The 20,678-nt window shown below is 37.5% G+C and overlaps 1 protein-coding gene across 5 annotated transcripts in view; it reads left to right on the top strand.

The window, feature by feature from the left end:
• The window catches only part of LOC145996577 (uncharacterized), a 106,528-nt gene that overhangs the window by 17,336 nt on the left and 68,514 nt on the right, over nucleotides 1-20,678 (top strand). For 3 of the 5 annotated variants that reach the window (XM_083133086.1, XM_083133087.1, XM_083133084.1), the window contains exons 2-3: nucleotides 5,150-11,176; nucleotides 17,330-18,580. In XM_083133086.1, coding sequence (XP_082989212.1) covers nucleotides 5,296-11,176; nucleotides 17,330-18,580 — 7,132 coding nt within the window. In that variant the 5' untranslated portion in view covers nucleotides 5,150-5,295. Of the gene's footprint in view, nucleotides 1-3,633; nucleotides 3,686-4,350; nucleotides 4,430-5,149; nucleotides 11,177-17,329; nucleotides 18,581-20,678 lie in introns of those variants that run through there. The other 2 variants (XM_083133088.1, XM_083133085.1) reach the window with 2 other exon arrangements.

The following is a 20,678-nucleotide window of genomic DNA, read 5'->3' as shown; positions in this document are numbered from 1 at the left end:
TTTGTAGTAGGCTATAAAATTTGGGTCATTATTTACTTTACTTTCTACATGAAGTAATTTTATATTTCTGCTAAATATTTTTATTCCATTTGTTATCCACGATTTTTCTTTATTTCTTATATTTACTTGTTTTACAGGAAAGCATTCATTGTGGAGTAGGCAAATTTTATTTAGGAGGACATTGAATTTCTTATTTATGCAGGGTAGTTGATAAATGGCATCCCACCTTTCTTCCCCTAGTTTCTGCATGAATATATCAATTGTCTCCTTTGTGTATAGTCTTTTTTTGTATTTCCTTTGTTGCTTTTGACTCGGTTATTTTTTTGTTTCTGCACTCTAGTGAAAGAAATTGTGCTTCATGATCAGAATAATGTACACTTACATTTTTACACTGGTACTTTTTTGCTTCTCTGTGGATGACCGTGTGGTTCCACGCTTAATCATTGATCTACTGGAGAAGCTAATTAATTGATAATTGTAAATTTGTGCAAATTTGATTTCATCTTTTGAGAGCCAGTGCTCCGTAATGCATAGAATGTGTACCATTTCAGTTTCTTCTTTTATGAGAAGATCCAAATTTAGCATTTTACCTGATATACCCTGAACATTTAAATGATATACATTTACACAGTTTCTATAATTTTGCCCTTTACATAGTAACTATCTCTTATTGGTGGATTTTTGTGTGTACAAGAAAGAGTAAAATTTAATATTGAAATATTTTTATATTGTACAAATTGAATATCATGTAACAAACGTTACAAAGAAGGACAGCTGTTTGTGAATACTAACAGATTTCTAACAAATTCTGTTCAATGAGCATTGCAATCCAATGAAAAAAAATACACAACTACAGAGCAATACTGTATAAACTGTTTGTTTTGTCAGATAATATACATAATAAAGGAAATAAAAAAGTGACTGTAACAAACGTTACAAGTCTGAAACAAACATTACGTGCTGAACAGCTTCCGTTTGTTCCTACACACATAAATGAACAGTTAAAGATGACCAACCCTGAGTTCTTACTCAATCACAACTGTAAAAGGTTTCTGAAAAGTGAATTTTCCTCTCACTTCCTTTGGTTTATTCAATTTGCACAAAATCAAATCTACTGATATGTCATCCAAATCATCATTTGCTGGATACACAAAATAAGTGCTCTTTCCTTCTCATAAATTGCACCTTATAAATGTTTTTTTTCTCACAACATCTATCAGGATTATGTGTCCTACATAATGCTGTCCAGTTTGTGGGTAATGGACAGCTACGTAATCTCCCACAGCCAGCTCTGCAGATTTAACATTTGTAGCAGGTGTAGAAGAGGAAAGGCTTGGGTCTTCTGTGTTAAACAAAAGTCTACACTGTTTAAAAGGTTCACTATCACCAGTATTGGAAAACAGCATAAGTGTGTGGAGTGGCCATCTTCACACATCGGGCTTGTTGGATTCCCACTGCTGGTAATGCATTGTTCCATTTTTCTTCGTATTTTTCTTCACTTTTTTCACCATAATTTTCATTTTCTTTTTTTCCTGTTTCCAGTATTTCCATGTCATAGACCATCACTAAACACACCTTTTGTTGCCTTCAAACATCAACAGTGTTGCCACTGTACCTCATAATTTTTTTAAAACACCCATTTGGACCGGTACGCCTTTACGAGGCATTTCAGGATTGGCTATACGCGAAAACGATTGGTTTTCTTCTCTGAATAATAGATGGCGAAATAGTCCACCTACCCAAGGTGGAAATTGACGTCCAAATTTCCGTACGAATGTTTGACATGCAATTTTCCATGCTTTGTGGAAAAATAAATTTACACTTTCACTTACATTTGGGAACACTGCATGAACAACACTGCACCCCGTTTGTTGTTTCTATGTTTAAAAATATCTACTTGGACAGGGCTAACATTTGGTGTATGACTTATGTATGTACAGGTTTCGGTTACAAAGTAACACGACTCTTAATTCCCAGTTGCGCCGTTCGTGGGACACCCTGTATTTTAAATTTAGAAATGAGTGTCCTTTTAGAGTGGAGAGAGAGACGAAAACCATGGAATAAGAAAAATTGTGCCAACTCATGTATTTTCATTGATTTGAAAGACTTGGGAAATGAAGGTTAAAAAAGAATCATGGGAAAAGAAGCCACTCTCTAGTGCTAATGTGCCCATACTATAAAAATCAGTCTTTGAGAGTTGTTGGTTTAATTTATTTTATTATTATTATTTTAAGATACAAATGTTTGCTCTTTTTCACTGTTCAACACTATGCATGTATGGTTGTTTTGTGATTTGATCAACTCTAAGTTTGATTAGTCTCAAGATTGAGCTTTGGTGTACTCTGCATGATCTGGATAGATAAGAGAATACAGATGTGTTTTTTGGTGGTCAGGATGGGAATTTTTTCCCCCTTAACCTGATACCATCTTTTCAGAAACCCACATTTCTAAAACATACTGAGAATCATAAATGTATGCAGCAGTGGCGTAGCGCAGTTTGCTGGGCCCCCCCTGCAAGTAAAATATTGGGGGCCCTCTTAGTGTAAAAAGATTATCGAGATGATGTCAGAGTGGGACGGACGGAAAATAGATAATTAGTCTCCCCCCCCCCCCCATCGTTGTACAATATATTAACTTTTACCGCAAATACCCTGCTTTCCCATTTTTTTTGTCATCGACTTTGATGTCAGTTTTCGAAACTAAATCAGGGTAGTCTGAATTTCTGATAAATAACTGAAAGAATTATTTTTTTTTCTCTTGCTTCAAAGCAGTGGCCCACCTAGGATTCTGTTTTGGAGGAGGGGGGAGGCTTCATGCACCAAAATATTTTGTTCGAAACATTTTTTAAAAATTATGTTACATATAATACACCCGTATTTAAAAAATTCTGTTTGGGGATATTGCTTCAAGGATAGTAAACACTCCTTTTAACTTTGAGGTGGATGCGCCCTCGCTGTGCCAGATCACGATTCCATGTAAGAGCCACTCACATTACGCTTCTAATACTCTAATAGTGCATTATATGCTCAAACAAACTTGTCATTCCAGTTATGGGGGTTGAACCGGGCATCTAGATTGTCCATCATAAGGCCAATTGAAATCCGCTACGAAGAAATAGCAGCGGACTCCAGTCTTGAGAGATAGAATAAAGCGGCGATGGAATTTTATTCACTGAAAATTTGTCACTCGATGAAATGCCGATTCCCCCCTCCACACACACACACACACACACACACACACACAAAGGTTGTTGTCGCATGGGCACGGTGTTTAATTTTGGTGTTAATGGACCTCAATATTATTATTCATAATTTTAACGATGACATTTATTTTCGAGAGATCACTAATATTTCTTAAAGACTTTTTCATGAAACAAGAACTATTTTGGTAATAGATCATCAGTGCTTGAAGAGTGTATGTGAGGGTGAGGAGAGTGTGACAGACGCAGAAGGATGCTATCCCCCAGCTAGGATAATTTGCATAAGCATCCTCCTCCACCTTCAGCATTGTCTTCACGTTCATCCATACAAGGATCCTTCCTTCTTTCCCCTAACTCGAACAAGCAAATTTGCATCTATGAATTTTAACTTCGAGCACTGTACACCCTGCGTGGCGGGATAAGAGCTACTGGACCTAAGGGCTCCACTTCCTGAGTTGTGGACTCCTTTCAAGTAAAACGTAACAGGTGTGGACAATGTTGGAAATTTATCTCAAATCTTATTTCAATTTCATATTGAGGCTGGGGCGTTACCCCTTGAAAATATTTTTTTGGAAATTTACATTTCAATTATCACGTGTAAAACCAATATATTGATACAAAAGGTAATGGATTATCAGGTTGGTTTGTTTAGGTATTGTGTAACAATTAAGGCATAGACTGGTTGAGCAACTGAATCCTTCTACTGGATTCATAACTGTACTACACTACACTACTTTTACGACAAACTACGTTACAAAGTTATGAGATGAGAGAATTTTTCTATCGATTGCCATCTGTGAGTAAGTTAATTCTGCACTTCGGAAGAGACCCATCTGTCAAGTTGCTCGGTCCCCTCTCGCTGAGACAATATGCTGCTGCTTAATATCACAGACGTCGTAATATGATATATTACTGTGAACCAGATATCTATTTCATTTTTTTTTTTAAATATGCGACACTACCTTTTGAATTTCAGAAGCACAGAGTGTGTACATTGCGGGGCCCCTACACCTTGCCCCCCCCTGCATTGCGGGGGTGGCAGCTATGCCACTGGTGTGCAGGATTTATTTAGGGAGGGAGTAAAGCATTGCTTCATTTTTAAATTATGTCTGCTCTTTCATGTATTACACCCCAGTAACTGCTTCTTGCAGGGCAAAGAGGCACTGGTGGCTGGCTCTGAGGCCAGGATAACTCTTTGTTGGATAGTGTTGTCCTCTGTCCTTATGTGTGGTGAGTGCCCCTTTACAGCCTTAGCTTTTAACAAGTAAGGAAATTTTGTCGTCGGAAACATGAAGTTTTTTTTGGGATATCAACCAGGTGATTTCAGATAGGCTTTCAAGAGCTCATTACTTAACGAGAACTAAAACTATACTGATGATGAGGTTTTCTCGGGATCGAATCCCTAAAGATGAGAGTGACGTTTGCACTCATTAGCTCGGAAGCCTATCTGGAAATCACCTGGTTAATATCCTGAAAAAAACCTCTTAATCAGTATAGTTTTAGTTCTTGTTCAGTAATGTAAGAACAATTTAAAAATCGAGCAAGGAAGTTTTATAATATATTTTATTTTCTTGTTAAGATCCTGTCCTAATTTTTTTTAAAGTTAAGGAGCGTATCCCCGTATTGTGGAATGGAGCCAAAATATAAAAATCAATTGATCAACCAGACCAGCAAGGCTTTGCATGTGCACCCACAACCTCTGGGTTTGTGTTCTGTGTTTTATACAGTAATTCATCCTCATTGTTTTTATTAGCCAAAAATGACAGAAAATAAATATAAAATTAATCAATCAAACCAAGAATTGAATTGAACATGGGTTAACTAACATATGCCAGTAAATTATTTGCATAAAACTGTTAAAAATGACATTACTATGGTGACCTTCTCTGAAGGCACTACACAATGTAGATGCTGTACATTTTACTTGAACTAATGTTTTGTGTTTTTCAGGTATGGGTCTGAATGAACATTAAAAAGAGACACGAAGTAATTGGTGATTAACACTTGGCGTCATAATTTTAAGAACAAAATACAAGCTGTTGGAGCGATAAACATCAAGTGTCTCCTGCAATGTGCTGATCATTGCCGTAAGTGCCATGACTTCCAAAAGTGCAATATTATTGGACACTTATGGTATAGTTATGCAAATGCCAACGAAAACATCAGCTGGAATTATCGAATCGTTTATCAATAACTCATTAGTGAAAGTGACCTTTGGTTTGGACCAGGTGTATATTAACTGCAAAATAATTAGAGATACTAGTTACAAACTTGCGATAGGCTCACGCGTTTATTTTGATGCACGTCCAGATTTTTCAAGTAATACCTATATAGCAATATTAATTTGGGTTGGAACTAAACCTGCTTTAACTGAAAACAAAATTTGGCCCAAAAGTGTAAGACAAGGTGAAATCTTCTGTGTTGTTGTTGACGGATATGTTCCTAGACTTCAAGGTTTTACGGCTCTTATTTATGAAGATCCGCTTACGTCTGTTCTTATCCCTGTGACCAGCATCGTTAACATTACGAACGGATATTTTTATGAAGACTTAGACAATTTTGGGAAGGGTGATAAGGTTCATATAATGGTGGACCGTGCAGCTGGCATCGGTGTGTTTGAATGGATCGCAGTTCTAGCATGGAAAGATAGTGTAGGCGAACAGGTATGGACGTTAAAAAAGAAGAATGGTGTCTGCAAATATATAAATGAACATGACCTTACTGGAGGGAGGGGTTTGGTTGATAATGCCTTTCCGCTTAGGGAGGCCGGTGAGTACTCACTAAAGAACACAGTTGGTAACGTTGCACTAATCGTCACGCCTTCAGTCGGAGTGATATCATTTATTTTACTAAGGAATACGGAAAAGGCTTTATTTACAATCAACAATCTTTGTATTGACGGTGTGAAGATCCCACAAAATGTAGTGCTGACAGATGTGATTGAAGTAGGAACGAAAGTAACTTTTAACGCCATTTATATTAATTCGCTCACCTGTTATATTGCCGAGCTGGTTTGGATAAGACAGAAACCTTTAGTTGATGGACATGGTGCAAACAAGGTGGTCTCTGTTGAAAAGGAGCCTGCATTTTTCTCATCTCCAGATATCCGTCCGTCATTCGTTAAAGGACTGTTTGGAGTATTGGAGGAAATTATTTCTACATCAAGTGGACTAATAAAAAGCTACATACAAGATAGTGTTGCACTGGTTCTTTTGGACAAGTGCAATCTTTATATCGAAGATGGTGCATGTCCCAGTAAACCACTTCAGGAGTATGTTTCGGTAGGTACGTTTATTAACTTCAATGCAAAGATTTTAACTCGAAGAATAAGTAAAGCTTCTTATCGTGCAACTTTGGCATGGCTGGGGACCGAACCACCAGTGTTTTCAGAATCTGAGTGTAGACCTTCAAATGTATTATCACATAAACAAGAACACAATGATGCTGAAATAAAAACATCGGATGTAGCAAATGATGATCTTGCAGTAAAGGATGCTAATGGTTTTATTTTGAAAGTGCACAAGCAGCATGGCAAGAACAAAAGGGCCCAGTTTGAAAAGCATGATGTGTGTTTTAAAGATGACCAAATTAAAAGTCTGGGTTCATTGGATGGTATTTTCCATGATGGACAAATTGTAGAAATAGATGTTGCAACATGCATAGGGCCATCTGAGAAGTTGTTAGTAGCTAAAAAGTCTAATTCTTTAAGAGGAGAATTAGCTTGCAAGGAAGGCAAAAGCTCAGAAGATGAACTGGCTGAAGACACGTTAGGTAAATGTAAATTGACAAAGGATTCCAGTAATAAATTTTCATCGGAGAGTTGCATGAAGGAAGAGGCTGAGAGTCAAAAGAAGAAGAAATCATCAAAAGAGAAGCAACTTTGTGACGACAGAGCTGATAAAAACATACCAACGAGTGAAGCATGCGATGCTCATAATAAAACAACAGATAACACTTTGACAGAAAAGCCCCAAGTTGAAATAACAAAAGGTGCTAAATCTGGAGTTTTAGTGAGAATGGCTTGTAACTTCTTTGGAATCGATTATGACAAGAAGTTACGGGAAGGGAAATTATTAATCTTGAAAAGCCAAAATGGAAAGATAATTGACAGGGCCCTTAAAGGAAGTACAGGACATATTGAGTTCTACTACGAGAGCCATAAAATGTCTCTCCCATTTCACAAGAGACACCTGTTTGTTGACCAAAAGAAATGTTCACAGGCAGACTGGAGGAAGCGAGTGTGTGCAGGAGAGGCACTGCATTTTGATTTGTTCAGTTTTAGTACAAAATCTGGGTGTGATTCTTATGTTTCTCTTGCTTGGATTGGAAAAAAGCCAAAACTATCTGCTCAAAATAGCATATGTTTATCTAGCAAACTGATTCAGTCCTCTACAGGTGGATCCACTGGTACGCCAGGTGATAAAGGAAAATCTAGAGAAGGCCAGTCTGCTGCAAGTGATCCAAATGAATCATCTTCGTCTCTCAAACTGAATCAGTCCCCTAATGATGTATCCACTGGTACTGCAAGCAAGAAAAGAAAATCTAGAAATGGCCAATCTATCGATGCTGCAAGTGATCAAAACGCATCATCTTCATCTCTCGAACAAAATCAGTCCCCTAATGATGGATCCACTGGTACTGCAAGCAACAAAATAAAATCTCGAAAAGGCAAATTTGTTGAAAATGCATCTCCCAAAGCTGCAAGTGACCATAATGCATCATCTTCATTTCTCAAATTGAATCAATCTCCTAGGTATGGATCCACAGGTACTGTGAGCCAAAGAAGAAAATCTAGAAAAGGCCAATTTGCTGATGCTGCAAGTGACCAAAATGCATCATCTCTAAAATTGAATCAGTCCACTAATGGATTCACTGCTACTGCAAGCAAGAAAATAAAATCTAAGAAAGGTCAATCTGCGGAAGATGCCTCTACCCATGCTGCAAGTGACCAAAATGCATCATCTTCATCTCTGAAACTGGATCAGTCTTCTAAAGATGAAATGTCAAGCACTACAAGCGAAGGATCTCAGAGTAGCCATAAAAGCAACTCAAGTGCTTCTGTTGTGGAGAGTAACGGAACCAAGATAAAAGATCGTTCATGTGCTCCTGAGGCCAAGGGCTTATTTAGCACATTGTTTGACTCTATCTGCAGCGTATTCACAGGTTCAAACAAGAAAGATTCCACTGCCACCAATACAGAGAACGTTCACAGCATATGTGATGGTACAGAACTTGCTCCTCCTGAAACAGCTATTACTGTGAAGAACATTGAAGCTGATTATGTTGATGCAAACAAAGGAAACAGTGAGAAGACCCACTCCTATCAGACGAATAGCTGGCCAACAGCTAATGATGAGAGTTGCCATGCAGTGAACAATCCTAGTAGAGAGGCATTGTCTTCAGGTGTGGATAAATGCGACCATTCACTTGCGAAGGAGCATGTTGGTGATGAGGGTCCTACAGCCGATTCTATAAATACTCCAAAGGGTAAGGAAGTACATGAATGCAGTAAATTAGACCCTTCTAAGGACAGGATCTGTTCTGATTACGAAGCAAGAAGTGAAAAGGATAGTAAAGTTGATATTAAATCTGAAGCAAGAAGTGAAAATGATATTAAAGTTGATATTAAATCTGAAGCAAAACGTGAAAAGGAGAGTAAATCTGAAACAAGAATTGAAAAGGATAGTAAAGTTGATATTAAATCTGAAGCAAGACGTGAAAAGGATAGTAAAGTTGATATTAAATCTGAAGCAAGAAGTGAAAAGGATAGTAAAGTTGATATTAAATCTGAAGCAAGAAGTGAAAAGGATAGTAAAGTTGATATTAAATCTGAAGCAAGAAGTGAAAATGATATTAAAGTTGATATTAAATCTGAAGCAAAACGTGAAAAGGAGAGTAAATCTGAAACAAGAATTGAAAAGGATAGTAAAGTTGATATTAAATCTGAAGCAAGACGTGAAAAGGATAGTAAAGTTGATATTAAATCTGAAGCAAGAAGTGAAAAGGATAGTAAAGTTGATATTAAATCTGAAGCAAGAAGTGAAAATGATATTAAAGTTGATATTAAATCTGAAGCAAAACGTGAAAAGGAGAGTAAATCTGAAACAAGAATTGAAAAGGATAGTAAAGTTGATATTAAATCTGAAGCAAGAAGTGAAAATGATAGTAAAGTTGATATTAAATCTGAAGCAAGAAGTGAAAAGGATAGTAAAGTTGATATTCAATCTCATGACAATGAAACTACACGGAGTATGCCTGACAACAAAGCTGACTCTAAGAACCTTGACACCAGTGCATCCACAAAAAGTGCAAACCTTGTTACCAAACAAGCATCTGAACATAAACCGGAGATCGATGCATCACAGAAACTACAATCCCCGAAAGACAATCTGAGATCTGGGAAAGTATACAAGGCTATTGTGACTGCGATTGAACCTCCGTACGCTTTCATTGCCTCGGTTGACGATGGTCCGAGATCTGTTTCTGTGCTATGTCTGATCCAGAATTTTAGGTTGAATGGGGAGAGAGGGGCTAAACCCCCATTTGGTGCAAACATTACTAACTATGTTGCATTGGCCGAAACAGTTAAAGTCCAAATTGGTAAGAAGATATCAGAAATGCTGGGTTGCAGCAGGGTTGCAAGTTCTGCATGGAAATTCAACAAATCAAAGGACGAAGGTGATTCTTCCGGGGGAAGCTCCTGTTCGTGCGAAAGTTGCACGCGTGAATGGAGTCGTTCTGCGGAACTTGCTGAAAACAAAATACCTGAAGATTTTCAAGACTATCTCCTGACTAAACCGGAGAAGATATCTGCTGGTTCTGGCTACGTGGCACGCTTTTTATCAGACACGGAAGGGGTTGTAGTATTAAAAACATCATCCGGGGGAAAAGTCGAAGTCATGTTCCTCCAAAATGTACTCTACATGAATGGCTATTTGTGCAACATGTGGCCATTACATCGTTACATCTACGTGGATGCTAAGGTAACCGTGGATGCAGATAAACTGAAACATCCTCACAGCTGTGGTGCTGAATATAGGGCATCAAAAGTTTGGGTTGGTTTGAAACCAAGCGATTGGGTTTCCTTCGACTGTTCTTATTGTCTGGCTGCAATGGCTGGAAAGGTACGTGCAAATCGTGCACATGGTACGGCAACTGGTACAGTGGTGCATATTTTAGGTGTAGATGAAGCCCTTATTGATGGAACTTTGAACGGAAAATCGGTTAAAATCCTGTGTCGAAAAAGTGCTCTTTCTGCCTGTTCAAAACATTTCTGTGTGCATTCTCATATAAGCGATTTCTTGAAAGTTGGGATGAACGTGCAGTTTGATTATATAAAATTGTCCAAAAAGCACAAGAGTGGTGCCGAGTACCTGTGCTTGTTGATATGGGTAGGAAAGGATCCACGAATATCTTCGAAAGATACCAAAACAGATCTGGAAACAACAGAAGTGTCTAACAATGCAGAAGGAAGTTCAGTATTCCCCAGTGTGTTATGCGCCACATGTATGAAGAAGGAGCTCGTATCAGGAAGAATCTACAAAGGCAAAGTTACTGGTTATAAATGGCCACTGGACTATTTTATCGATATTGAAGGTGAAAATGGCGGTGAAGTTAAAATTAGTGCGAAGCTTGGGAAATTTACGTTGGAGAACTTGGGTGAGAAGATTGGTAACTTGGAGAAGCCTACAGAGGAGATTTCTTTAGGTGACACTGTATGTGTGAAAGTTCGAAAATACAGACCATCTAACAAAACTGGAAAGGCTGAGTGGGTGGCATCTCACATTTGGAAATTTGGTTCCAGTGAAGAATCATCCACAGCCAAAGATGAAGAGAAGAATGCAAAAGTGAAAGTTGTTACTACTGTGGAGGAGCTGCACAGTTGCAGTGAAGATCCAGTGGAATATGTAAGAATACAGCAAACAATCTCCACGAAAGTGACAGTCGATGACAAGATCAAGGAAAAGGCACCTAAAGGTAAGATAGAAACTTCGTTAGTTATAATTAAGGACCTTCATTGCTCTTACTTTTTCCCAAAATTGGTGATATTTTCTTTGTTTTTATTGTAGCACACTTTTCTGCCAGATATATCTAAAATACGTTTGTTGTTCTTTTAAACTAAACACACAGCCATGAAATTATGCAGGTGGCAGAACTTCACGCTGTTGCCATGTCGGACCAAACCCCGTACGCTTGGAGGTTTAAGAGAATGAAAGATCTTGTTTAGAGTCGGTCTTTGTAATCCTGTGATACAAACTGACAGTATTTGCTCAGAAGGTCAGGGATGGGTGCCCCAGAGAGATGTCGGTCTGACGCTTGAACTAGGCAATGCAGCCCAGTTGGCATTGCTGCACATTGCGGGGGAAACAGCAACTTTTATCCTGCTGTTGCTTTGCTTTTCCCATATGTGGCACCAGCACAATTCTGCCAAGGTGCTAATTTTCATGGCCATGCATTTAATATTTTAATTTGTGGGTTATGCCTGTTCACAATTCATACATCGGAAACTATTTTTGAGAAAGTTATATTCCATTTCTTTTCTGACAAATGCCGATGTTATGGCTACCTTGATGGTAGTTGCACTCTTGATCTCTGCCAAAACCATGCCACATTGTTCGGCAATGCGACGTAGGCACGTCGCTGCTTTGCAAAATATTCCGAAAAATGGAAGAATCCTGAGAAACATGCTTTTACACGTGGTTTCTCCATTAGCCAAAAGTGACAGAAAAGCAAATAAAAATAAATTAATCAATCAAGATTTCAAAATATAAGTTTCTTATTACTATTATTATTTTCGTTATTTAATTTGCTTTTCTACCTCTTGTGCAATTTGTAGTGATGATGAATGGATGAAATAAATGGAGGATTCATAATAATGCATCATCCATGGAGCAGAATTTGTGGCCTATGGCCACCAAAGATTCCAGGTTCAAATCTTAGGCTGGCCATGAATGTCCATCAACTTCATCTGCCCAGCATTCATTCTCATCGCCACAATTAACCACATACGATATAAATATAACAATGCATATTTTATCAAGGACTTACGGTCCTTTTATTTGTAGTGCATTGCACTAACCACTGCAACACAGAGCCGGACTAAAAGACATTCATAAAACACTGGTTAATTTACTGGGAATTAACATCTCCTCACCCTCCCCCCCTTTTCTGTAAGACTTCCTCAAAAAGCAAGGAACTTCTTCAGTGTGTAACTTCTGACAATGTTTTTGTGTCTATCATGAGTAAGGCCCACTTTAGACATATGTCACAGCTTCTGAAATGTCATAAAATGTTTCACTTTACATGGTAGCATTTTGGTCATGCCATAAATGTTAAGAAAAATGCTAAAGCGAGCCTAAGTCTGACAATGCTGCTCCCTTGTCTCTGCCTCCCTTGTGATGCTACTGTAACTTGGCTAGCACAGAGTTCCATATGTCGATATGAGAATGCTCTTTTGCAACTAAGACTGGTTTGCCCAGGCCTGACTAGTACCAATATCTACAACTGAACCTGCATAAATTTTAAATTATTCAGAACAGTTATTTAGTTACAATACATGTATTACATTAACACTTCAATTGCCAGGTTGAATTTTGCATTTTCTTTTGGGAGGCTGGAGCTATTTTGATGGTGTGTTTAATTATTATGTACAGGACATGTGTAATGCACTTTTTAAAATTTCTTCTTCCCCAGGCTGTGTGTATAATAATTATACTAGGGTTGCTATACATCCCAGATTTTCCGGGACAGTGCTAGAATAGTATTATTTCTCGTGACATGCCAAAAGTGTTTTCGGAATGCATTAATGTGACACTGCTCAATGCACTTGCTGACAACAGTTAGTAATGATACTACTCATTGACATGCGGTGACGTCGACACTTGGGGTAGCAATCAGTGGTGTGCTGAAGGGGAGGGGGAGTTGGTGTGGGTCCTACCCCTCCCCCATTTAGGATCCAGTATTCTCAAAAAAATTATAATGTCAAAGACAGGAAAATATTGCAAAATGATGAATGAGTACTTAAAAAAAAGTACACATAACCCCCACCGCCATTCGAAAATAAAAAAACTATTTTATTTGACTACTAAGCCAGAGATCCTGGGTTCGAACCTCGGCTAGGCCATGGGTATTCTTTATGTGTCCCCCTTCATCAATTTTATCGTATCATCTTCGCGATTAGCCAAAACTGGTGGAAAAGCAAAGTAAAATAAACCAAATCAAGCAATCAATCAATGATTTGATTTCATTTTAGTTACTTAGCGTCGCTTTTTTGTCACATTTGGTTAATTGTGAAGATGATACGATAAAAGTAATGAAGGGACAAACACAAAGAACACCAATGCCCAGGTCTGGGTTCGAACTCAGAACTCCTGGTGTCGTAGCGCGCTGTGATAACCACTCCCTCACGGTTGGTTGATTTGGTGTTTTAAGTCCACAGAAACAAAACAGGTAACAAAACACACTTTTTGTAGTTTCTTCAATAATATCCAATTGCCCTTTTGGGTTCTGAGATACATTTTCATTCCAAATTATTTCATTATTCACTGCAGAGTACAACACATAGGAACAAGAATGGGCGTTCATCACAGGTTCGAATCCTGGCCTGGATTGGTCATATGAGGTCCCTTCATCAATTTCATCATATCATCACTCATCCTCATTTTCGCGATAACCAAATGTGGCAGAAAAGCGAAGTAAAATAAACCAAACCAACCAATATGAACGCACGTTCTCTTGCCCAAATAAATACATCCGTATTTATGACTGTTAGAGGCCAATAGATTAGTATAAAAAATAAAACACTACTAACCGAGAGTGAGAGAGAGCCCGAACACATATTTGTAATTTAATCATTATATATTCCCTATTTCAAAAAAGAAAAGAAAAGAAAGAAAGCATATTGTCTACACATAACAATTTCCCATTTCATAAATAATAAAACTACATCCCATATTATACATACATATTGTACAACGTGTAAAAAGTTGTGATGTAAGTGTAGAGAACGTAAGTACTGCAGAAAATTTTCCCCTGAGTTCTTTAGAGGATTTACAAAGGAATCGAAGGGAAACAAATCCCCTATCTGTCCTATAGGAGATAGACTGGTGGACCTGAAAGTGTGGGCTTTCAACCATTGCAGCGGGGTGCGAGGGGGCAAGGGAGGTAGAGGCAGAATTCTTCCCTTTTTCTTCAGGCGGCCGTTTCTACCTGAAACTGATGAGGCGGAGGAAGAGCAAGCTAGGCCAACTTTGCCCGTGGATCGCACCAAGGGACGAGAAGCGCGTAAAGAATAAAAAGTGTTGCATATGAACTGTGGCTTTAACAAGACAATAAATATTGTGATTTGAAAATAGTGAAAGATGCGAGATTGATTGATCTATCTGTGCTAGACTAGCTACTCCTCAGTGCACTTCACTGATACTACTTTTATTTCCTGTTTGAGGTGTTGAGTTTCATTTAAGATTCTCTTCCATTGTTACATCAAAATGCAGGCCAATCAAAATTCTATTAAGTTACTTTCATTGCTATGCATGGAATATAACTATGCAGGAAAACATGATGATGTAGCCGATAAAATCCATCTGTCTTTTGAACCCAAGTTTTCTTTATTTATTAATAACATTCCTGTACATGAACCTATTACGTGAGGTACAAAATAGTTTTCTAAAAATTATTTTTAAGTCTTTAATTTTTGCGACTTTAAAGTTAAGCTACAACTCGGTTTTCTAATTTTCCTGCGAATCCTTCAAAATCGTTTCTGAAATACCTTACCATCCCTAGAACCCCACAGCAGTTTCGGTGTATATAATTAATTTGTGTACTTACATACCACTTTGTTGGGTCAAGCCCACAACGGACTTCCAATCAGTGGCATCCCAGATTTTCACTTATGGTATGTTGCAACCCTAAATTATACATACTGTGTAGTAACAAAGTACATGATACACACATTTGTTTTTTGTTTTCAAATGAGCTATAAGAACTATATATGCTGCCTGCAAGTTCTACGATAGGAGACCCCGTGTGTATCAATTTGACACACATGGCACTTAGTGTTAAATATCCAATGTACAAAATATTTTGTTGAATTTACTAAGTCACTATTCAGTCCAATAAGATTGGAGACCTTATGAAGTACAGTTGTGGACACTACTGGGTTGTAACAAAAGCATTGAAAGCATAGTGGTAACGTCGTTGCCTTGTAAACAAGGGGCCCCAGGTTCGATACCTGGTGGAGTCACATAGTGGTTCGAATCCCACTTTAAACTGTAGGTCCAGTCCCGATTAGCCTTACTGTACATAAAGTGGACTTAAAACACCAAATCAATCAATCAATCCAATGTACAGAATATTTTGTTGAATTTACTAAGTCACTATTCAGTCCAATAAGATTGGAGACCATATGAAGTACAGTTGTAGACATTACTGGGTTGTAACAAAAGTATTGATGGCATAGTGGTAATGTCGTCACCTTGTAATCAAGAGGTGCCGGGTTCAATACCCGGTAGAGTCACATAGTGGTTTGGATTCCACTTTAAACCTTAGGTCCAGTCCTAATTAGCCTTACTGTGCATAAAGTGGACTTAAAACACCAAATCAATCAAAAGCATTGACTTTCAGTGGGTTCCTTACAACCCAGAAGTGCCCATGACTGCACATAGACTTAAAATAACTATATATTTTATTGGTATTTTGCAGTAATGCAGACATTTCTGAATAATTTTGACCAAGATTTGAACTTTAAATCTTGCCATTGTCTGTTGGTGCTGCAATATTTTGTGTGGTTCCAGAGTATATTATTGGTGAGAATACTGGGGTACAAGGTTCAAACCTTGGCTAAACTGCTTGTTCAGTGAATTTTAGAAAGAGCTGTTTTGTGTTGCGACTCAAATTTAATCCTAGGCAGATGTGGTAAATACAGGATAATTCAAAATGAAAGTTTTATTCCCACTTAGCGGGCTTATTCTGCTTAGTCGATGCTCCACCAGGATCGCCAGTGTCACAAAATGGGTAATGACCAGTAGAAGGTGTGTTGTTTGTTGGAGCTATCGTGAACTGATTCAATCACAATGGTGCAAAGACATTTCTGCATGATTTTCGGTAGTAATCCATATGTTTCATCCTTCCTAAAGATTTGCCAAAGTTACAACTGCGAATTGTTAGTGACTTCGAAACCGTTGACAGCGACTTGCTGTCTCATGCATAGCAAGTACTTGATTATCGTTTGGACCTTTTCCACGTTACACATGTTTCCCATGTTGAATCTTTATAATGTGAGTCATGTGAGTAAAACTTCCAGAGTTCTTTATATTGATGCCTTGTCTGATTTTCTATCATAAATAGTAACGTCATAATAACTGTAAAGTTATATCATTCATTTTGAATTACCCTGTATTACAATACATAGCTGCTGTCTGTCATAGATATTTGCACAATAGATTTTACGGAAACCAGTAATGTAGTGTAATAGTAGTTATCACATCTGCCTGATATGCAGAAAACATGGATTCTAGTATTAGGTAGACGAAACCAATATTAATTCAGGAGTCAACTAATACAGGCTAAGAAAGCCACACAACTAAGATAAAGCTACACATTTTGAAATATGATCTTAAAACATTTAATTTATTAATTAATATAAGATTGGATTAAAGGTAATTATTTTTTGTGCCAGAGTGGCCTTTAGGCTCAACCAGTATAACAGTATGAATAACTATGTAATAAATTCTAATATATGGACAACTCTTCCATATTGCTGCAGATGTTAAAATTCAGCTAGCAACAGTGCAAAAATTTATAATTGTGGTTTAATGACACACATGATACAGAAAACTCACAAACATTAAAAACATTAAAAGAAAATGCATGTTCTGATAATTTTTTTTTAAAATAAAGTAAATAAAGTGGTGAAAATTTCCATAAGCAATTTCGAATTATTGAAAAAAAAAACATTTTTAGAACTGAATTTGAAAATTCAGGCACCAGGTGAAATTTTTCAGGTGCACTGTATTTGTCTACCCCTGGGAATGATAGTATTTTGTATGGTCATAATTTTTATTTGCTTTTGTAGATGCATAATAGGTTACCATTCACAAATTCTTCATTTTAAGATTCAATCTTAATTTTCAGAAAATCCTGTTACAAAGCCCAAACCTGTGAAAGAGATAACCAAGTTCCAGAGGAAAGGAAAAACGACAGCCCCCTCAAAGAATAAGAAGACTGGATGCCCAGCTAGTGTTACCAGATACTGCAGTTACGTGACTCGGTTTGTGTCAGATTCTGAAGGAATCCTGCTGTTATATGTTTCCCCCAGTCATCAGTGTGATGTTGTTTTTGACAACAGTGTTCTGTACATAAATAATATTCTTTGCAACAAGGTGTCTGTGATGAAAGTAATTAACGTGGGTGAGGTGTTGTGTTTCAATGCAGTGAGGATGGATGGCCCCCACAAGTGCGGAGCTGAATACAAGGCGACCTTGGTTTGGAGTGGATCAGATCCGATCGTGCATAGTTTGGATTCGCCTTCATCCACTGAAGATCACGATCCCTCAGTTGATGACGTGAAAGTTGTGTATTACGGAAAGCAAGGTAAAGTGACTGATGTGATCGGCAACGACGATGCAATTATTGATACCATGATGAAAAGCAACTTGGTGAAAGTACTTTGCAACAAAGAAGCCTTGTATGTGAATTCAAAGAGTTTTCCTGTAAATAAACCCATTTCTTCTTCGTTACACATTGGTTCACGTGTGAACTTTGACTACGTTAAGCTAGATGAAACGCATCAAAGCGGTGCAGAATACAAGTGTGTCCTTGCTTGGGTTGGAAAGAAACCAAATCTACAACCAGTAAAACAAGCACTTAATGCAAGACCAGTGAACGAAGATGCTTTAAAAACTGCAACATTCCACAACATCACTTACAAAGAAAACGAGCTTATTTCTGGGAAAATCTACGAAGGTCTCGTGACGGAACTATGTCTGCCACGGTCCTTTATCGTCACCGTGAAGCTACAGGCAGACTTTACCAATATCTTCGTCCAGAGTAGCAAATTTATTATAGAAAAGCCAGGTGAAGAAAAGTTACCATGCACTTACAAACCAGATGAGTACTTGGCCGTGTTCGATGCCGTGCTCGTTAAGGTCCAACAAACCGAGAAGTGTGGAGATGTTATGGAGGTGAATGACTGGGTGGCAACTCGCATCTGGAAGCTGCCAAAGAAGGAAAGCACAGTCTTGAATGGAGAGATAGTTGAGCTGTCTAAAGATCAAGGCATTATCAAGACCTCAGCTGGGGATACGGTGGAGTTCCAGAAGGACAAAATGCAACTGTTTGGTGTGCCGGTGAATGATTTCAGTCTAATGGATATAATGAGCAAATGTGAGTAATATAATTCATTTATATTTTTATCTTTTCATAATTTATCCATGTACTTATGATTATCAATATTTTAATCTGACATACTAACATGCACACTCATTTTCAAGGCATGTGCGACTTACTCACCTTATGTATATTAAAAGTATATATAAAAATATATCATAAAATACTTACGTTTCGTGAGTATCTGTTTTACGAAAGAACAACGTTTCAGGATCCAACTGTTCCCTTCTTCAGGTTCTGATTCTAGGCCAGTATGATCACTACAAAGCCACGTCAATTAAGACAAGGATAGAGGAAATAGGTAGAACTGGATCAACTCGCTGAATACGTCGTGAGGGCAAGCATGGCATTGTGAAGGGGTTTTAACATGTTTAGTGTGTGAAAGTTTTTTACGGACCTTTTTTATTAGTTGGAGTTTTTATGGAAAGGAATAGATCATGAAGTTTTATGTGTATGGAGCCAGTTGGTATGAAATCAACTTTTCATTCATTTTTATCGAGTTTTGCCTATTTTCTCTATCCTTGTCTTAATTGACGTGGCTTTGCAGTGATCATACTGGCCTAGAATGAGAACCTGAAGAAGGGAACAGTGGGATCCCGAAACGTCGTTCTTTCGTAAAACAGATACTCACGAAACGTAAGTATTTTATGATATATTTTTATATATACTTTTAATATAATTATGGATAAAAGCAAGGAGGGCCAAAAGGGCTAAGTAAAAATCAAAGAAGGTAAAAGGAAACACTCACCGGACAGTAGAAAAAATCAAAATTTTCGCTAGCTTAGTAGCATCATCGGTGTGAGACAAATGAGACGGAACCGGAACATGCACATAAAGCAAAATCTTTTGATACATCTTTTAAAAATGTAGTATCAAATTCCTTTACCTTTGTGTTCAGCAAAAAATATTTCTATTCTGGCTTTTAAGTGCATTATGTATACTTTTATTTAAGGGCCACTAGGGTATTTATACCATCTATTACAGTGGTTCTCAACCTTAGTGAAATTACCACCTGGTAAATTCATTTCTTCAAATGTCAATGCCCCCAATCCCTACAATTTTACTCGTAAATACCTATAGGATTTTTCTAATTTTTGCACATTAATATGCACCGTTGAAATTAGATATCAGTAAATAAAGTATGGCTTAGTTATAAAAGTAATAGATCAATTATGTCTAGTAGGGGTAGAAAAATACAGAGTGCATGGTCATCATGGTGCCTGAAACCTTTCACCTGGCATCTGAATTTTCAAATTCAGCTCAATTTTGTTTAATATTTTGAGTTTGCGATGGAAATTTCCATTACTTTTTTATTTTTTTAAAGTAATGAGTACAGCATGTGTTTGTTAATGGTTCTGTTTTTTCTCTATCACGTGTATCATTAAATCATAAATACTATTTCTAAGCCTTCTCAAAAAAGTTAGGAATATTATTACGTTAGACAATAGGTAATAAACACGACAACACATGGTATATGTCTGGTGGACATTCTCGTCTTTTCGCCGACATATTCCACCATGCCTATCACCTATTGCCTAACATAACAATATTCCTAACTTTTTTGAGGAGGCTATACTTAGAAATAGTATTTATGATTTAATGATACACGTGATAGAGAAAACACAGAACCATTAAGAAACACATGCTGTACATGTATAGTTTAATTTAGTTACCTCTCCTTTTAATAAAAATTAACATAAACTTGCCATTGTAAATTTTTGCACTGTTGCTAACTGAATTTTAAAATCTGCAGTGATATGGTAGAGTCAGTCATGTATTAGAATGTATTGCATAGTTATTTATGTTACCAGTAGAGCCTTTTTTAGGAATAACACTCTGAGTACAAAAATTAATTACCTTTAACCCAACCTTGTAGTAAGTAATAAATGAAATGTATAACACAATGGTGGCTCCTGAAAAAAAAAAAACGGGGGGCTCACACCTGAATTATTTTAAGTTTTGTCTACCCCTGATGTCCAGACTTGCTGATAAATATAAAATTAGATTTGAATTATTTGTCGACCACTGGCTCTAACTTACCTATTGAGGCTTTACAGTTGAGAAACACTGGCCTAGTGCATGATGGTCCTCAAAC

This window comes from Lepisma saccharinum, chromosome 12 (genome assembly GCF_977018435.1).
Source record: "Lepisma saccharinum chromosome 12, izLepSacc3.1, whole genome shotgun sequence".
Taxonomy (NCBI): Eukaryota; Metazoa; Arthropoda; class Insecta; order Zygentoma; family Lepismatidae; genus Lepisma; species Lepisma saccharinum.
The sequence above is the reverse complement of the archived record's forward strand: the minus strand, read 5'-3'. Positions and strand labels throughout refer to the sequence as shown.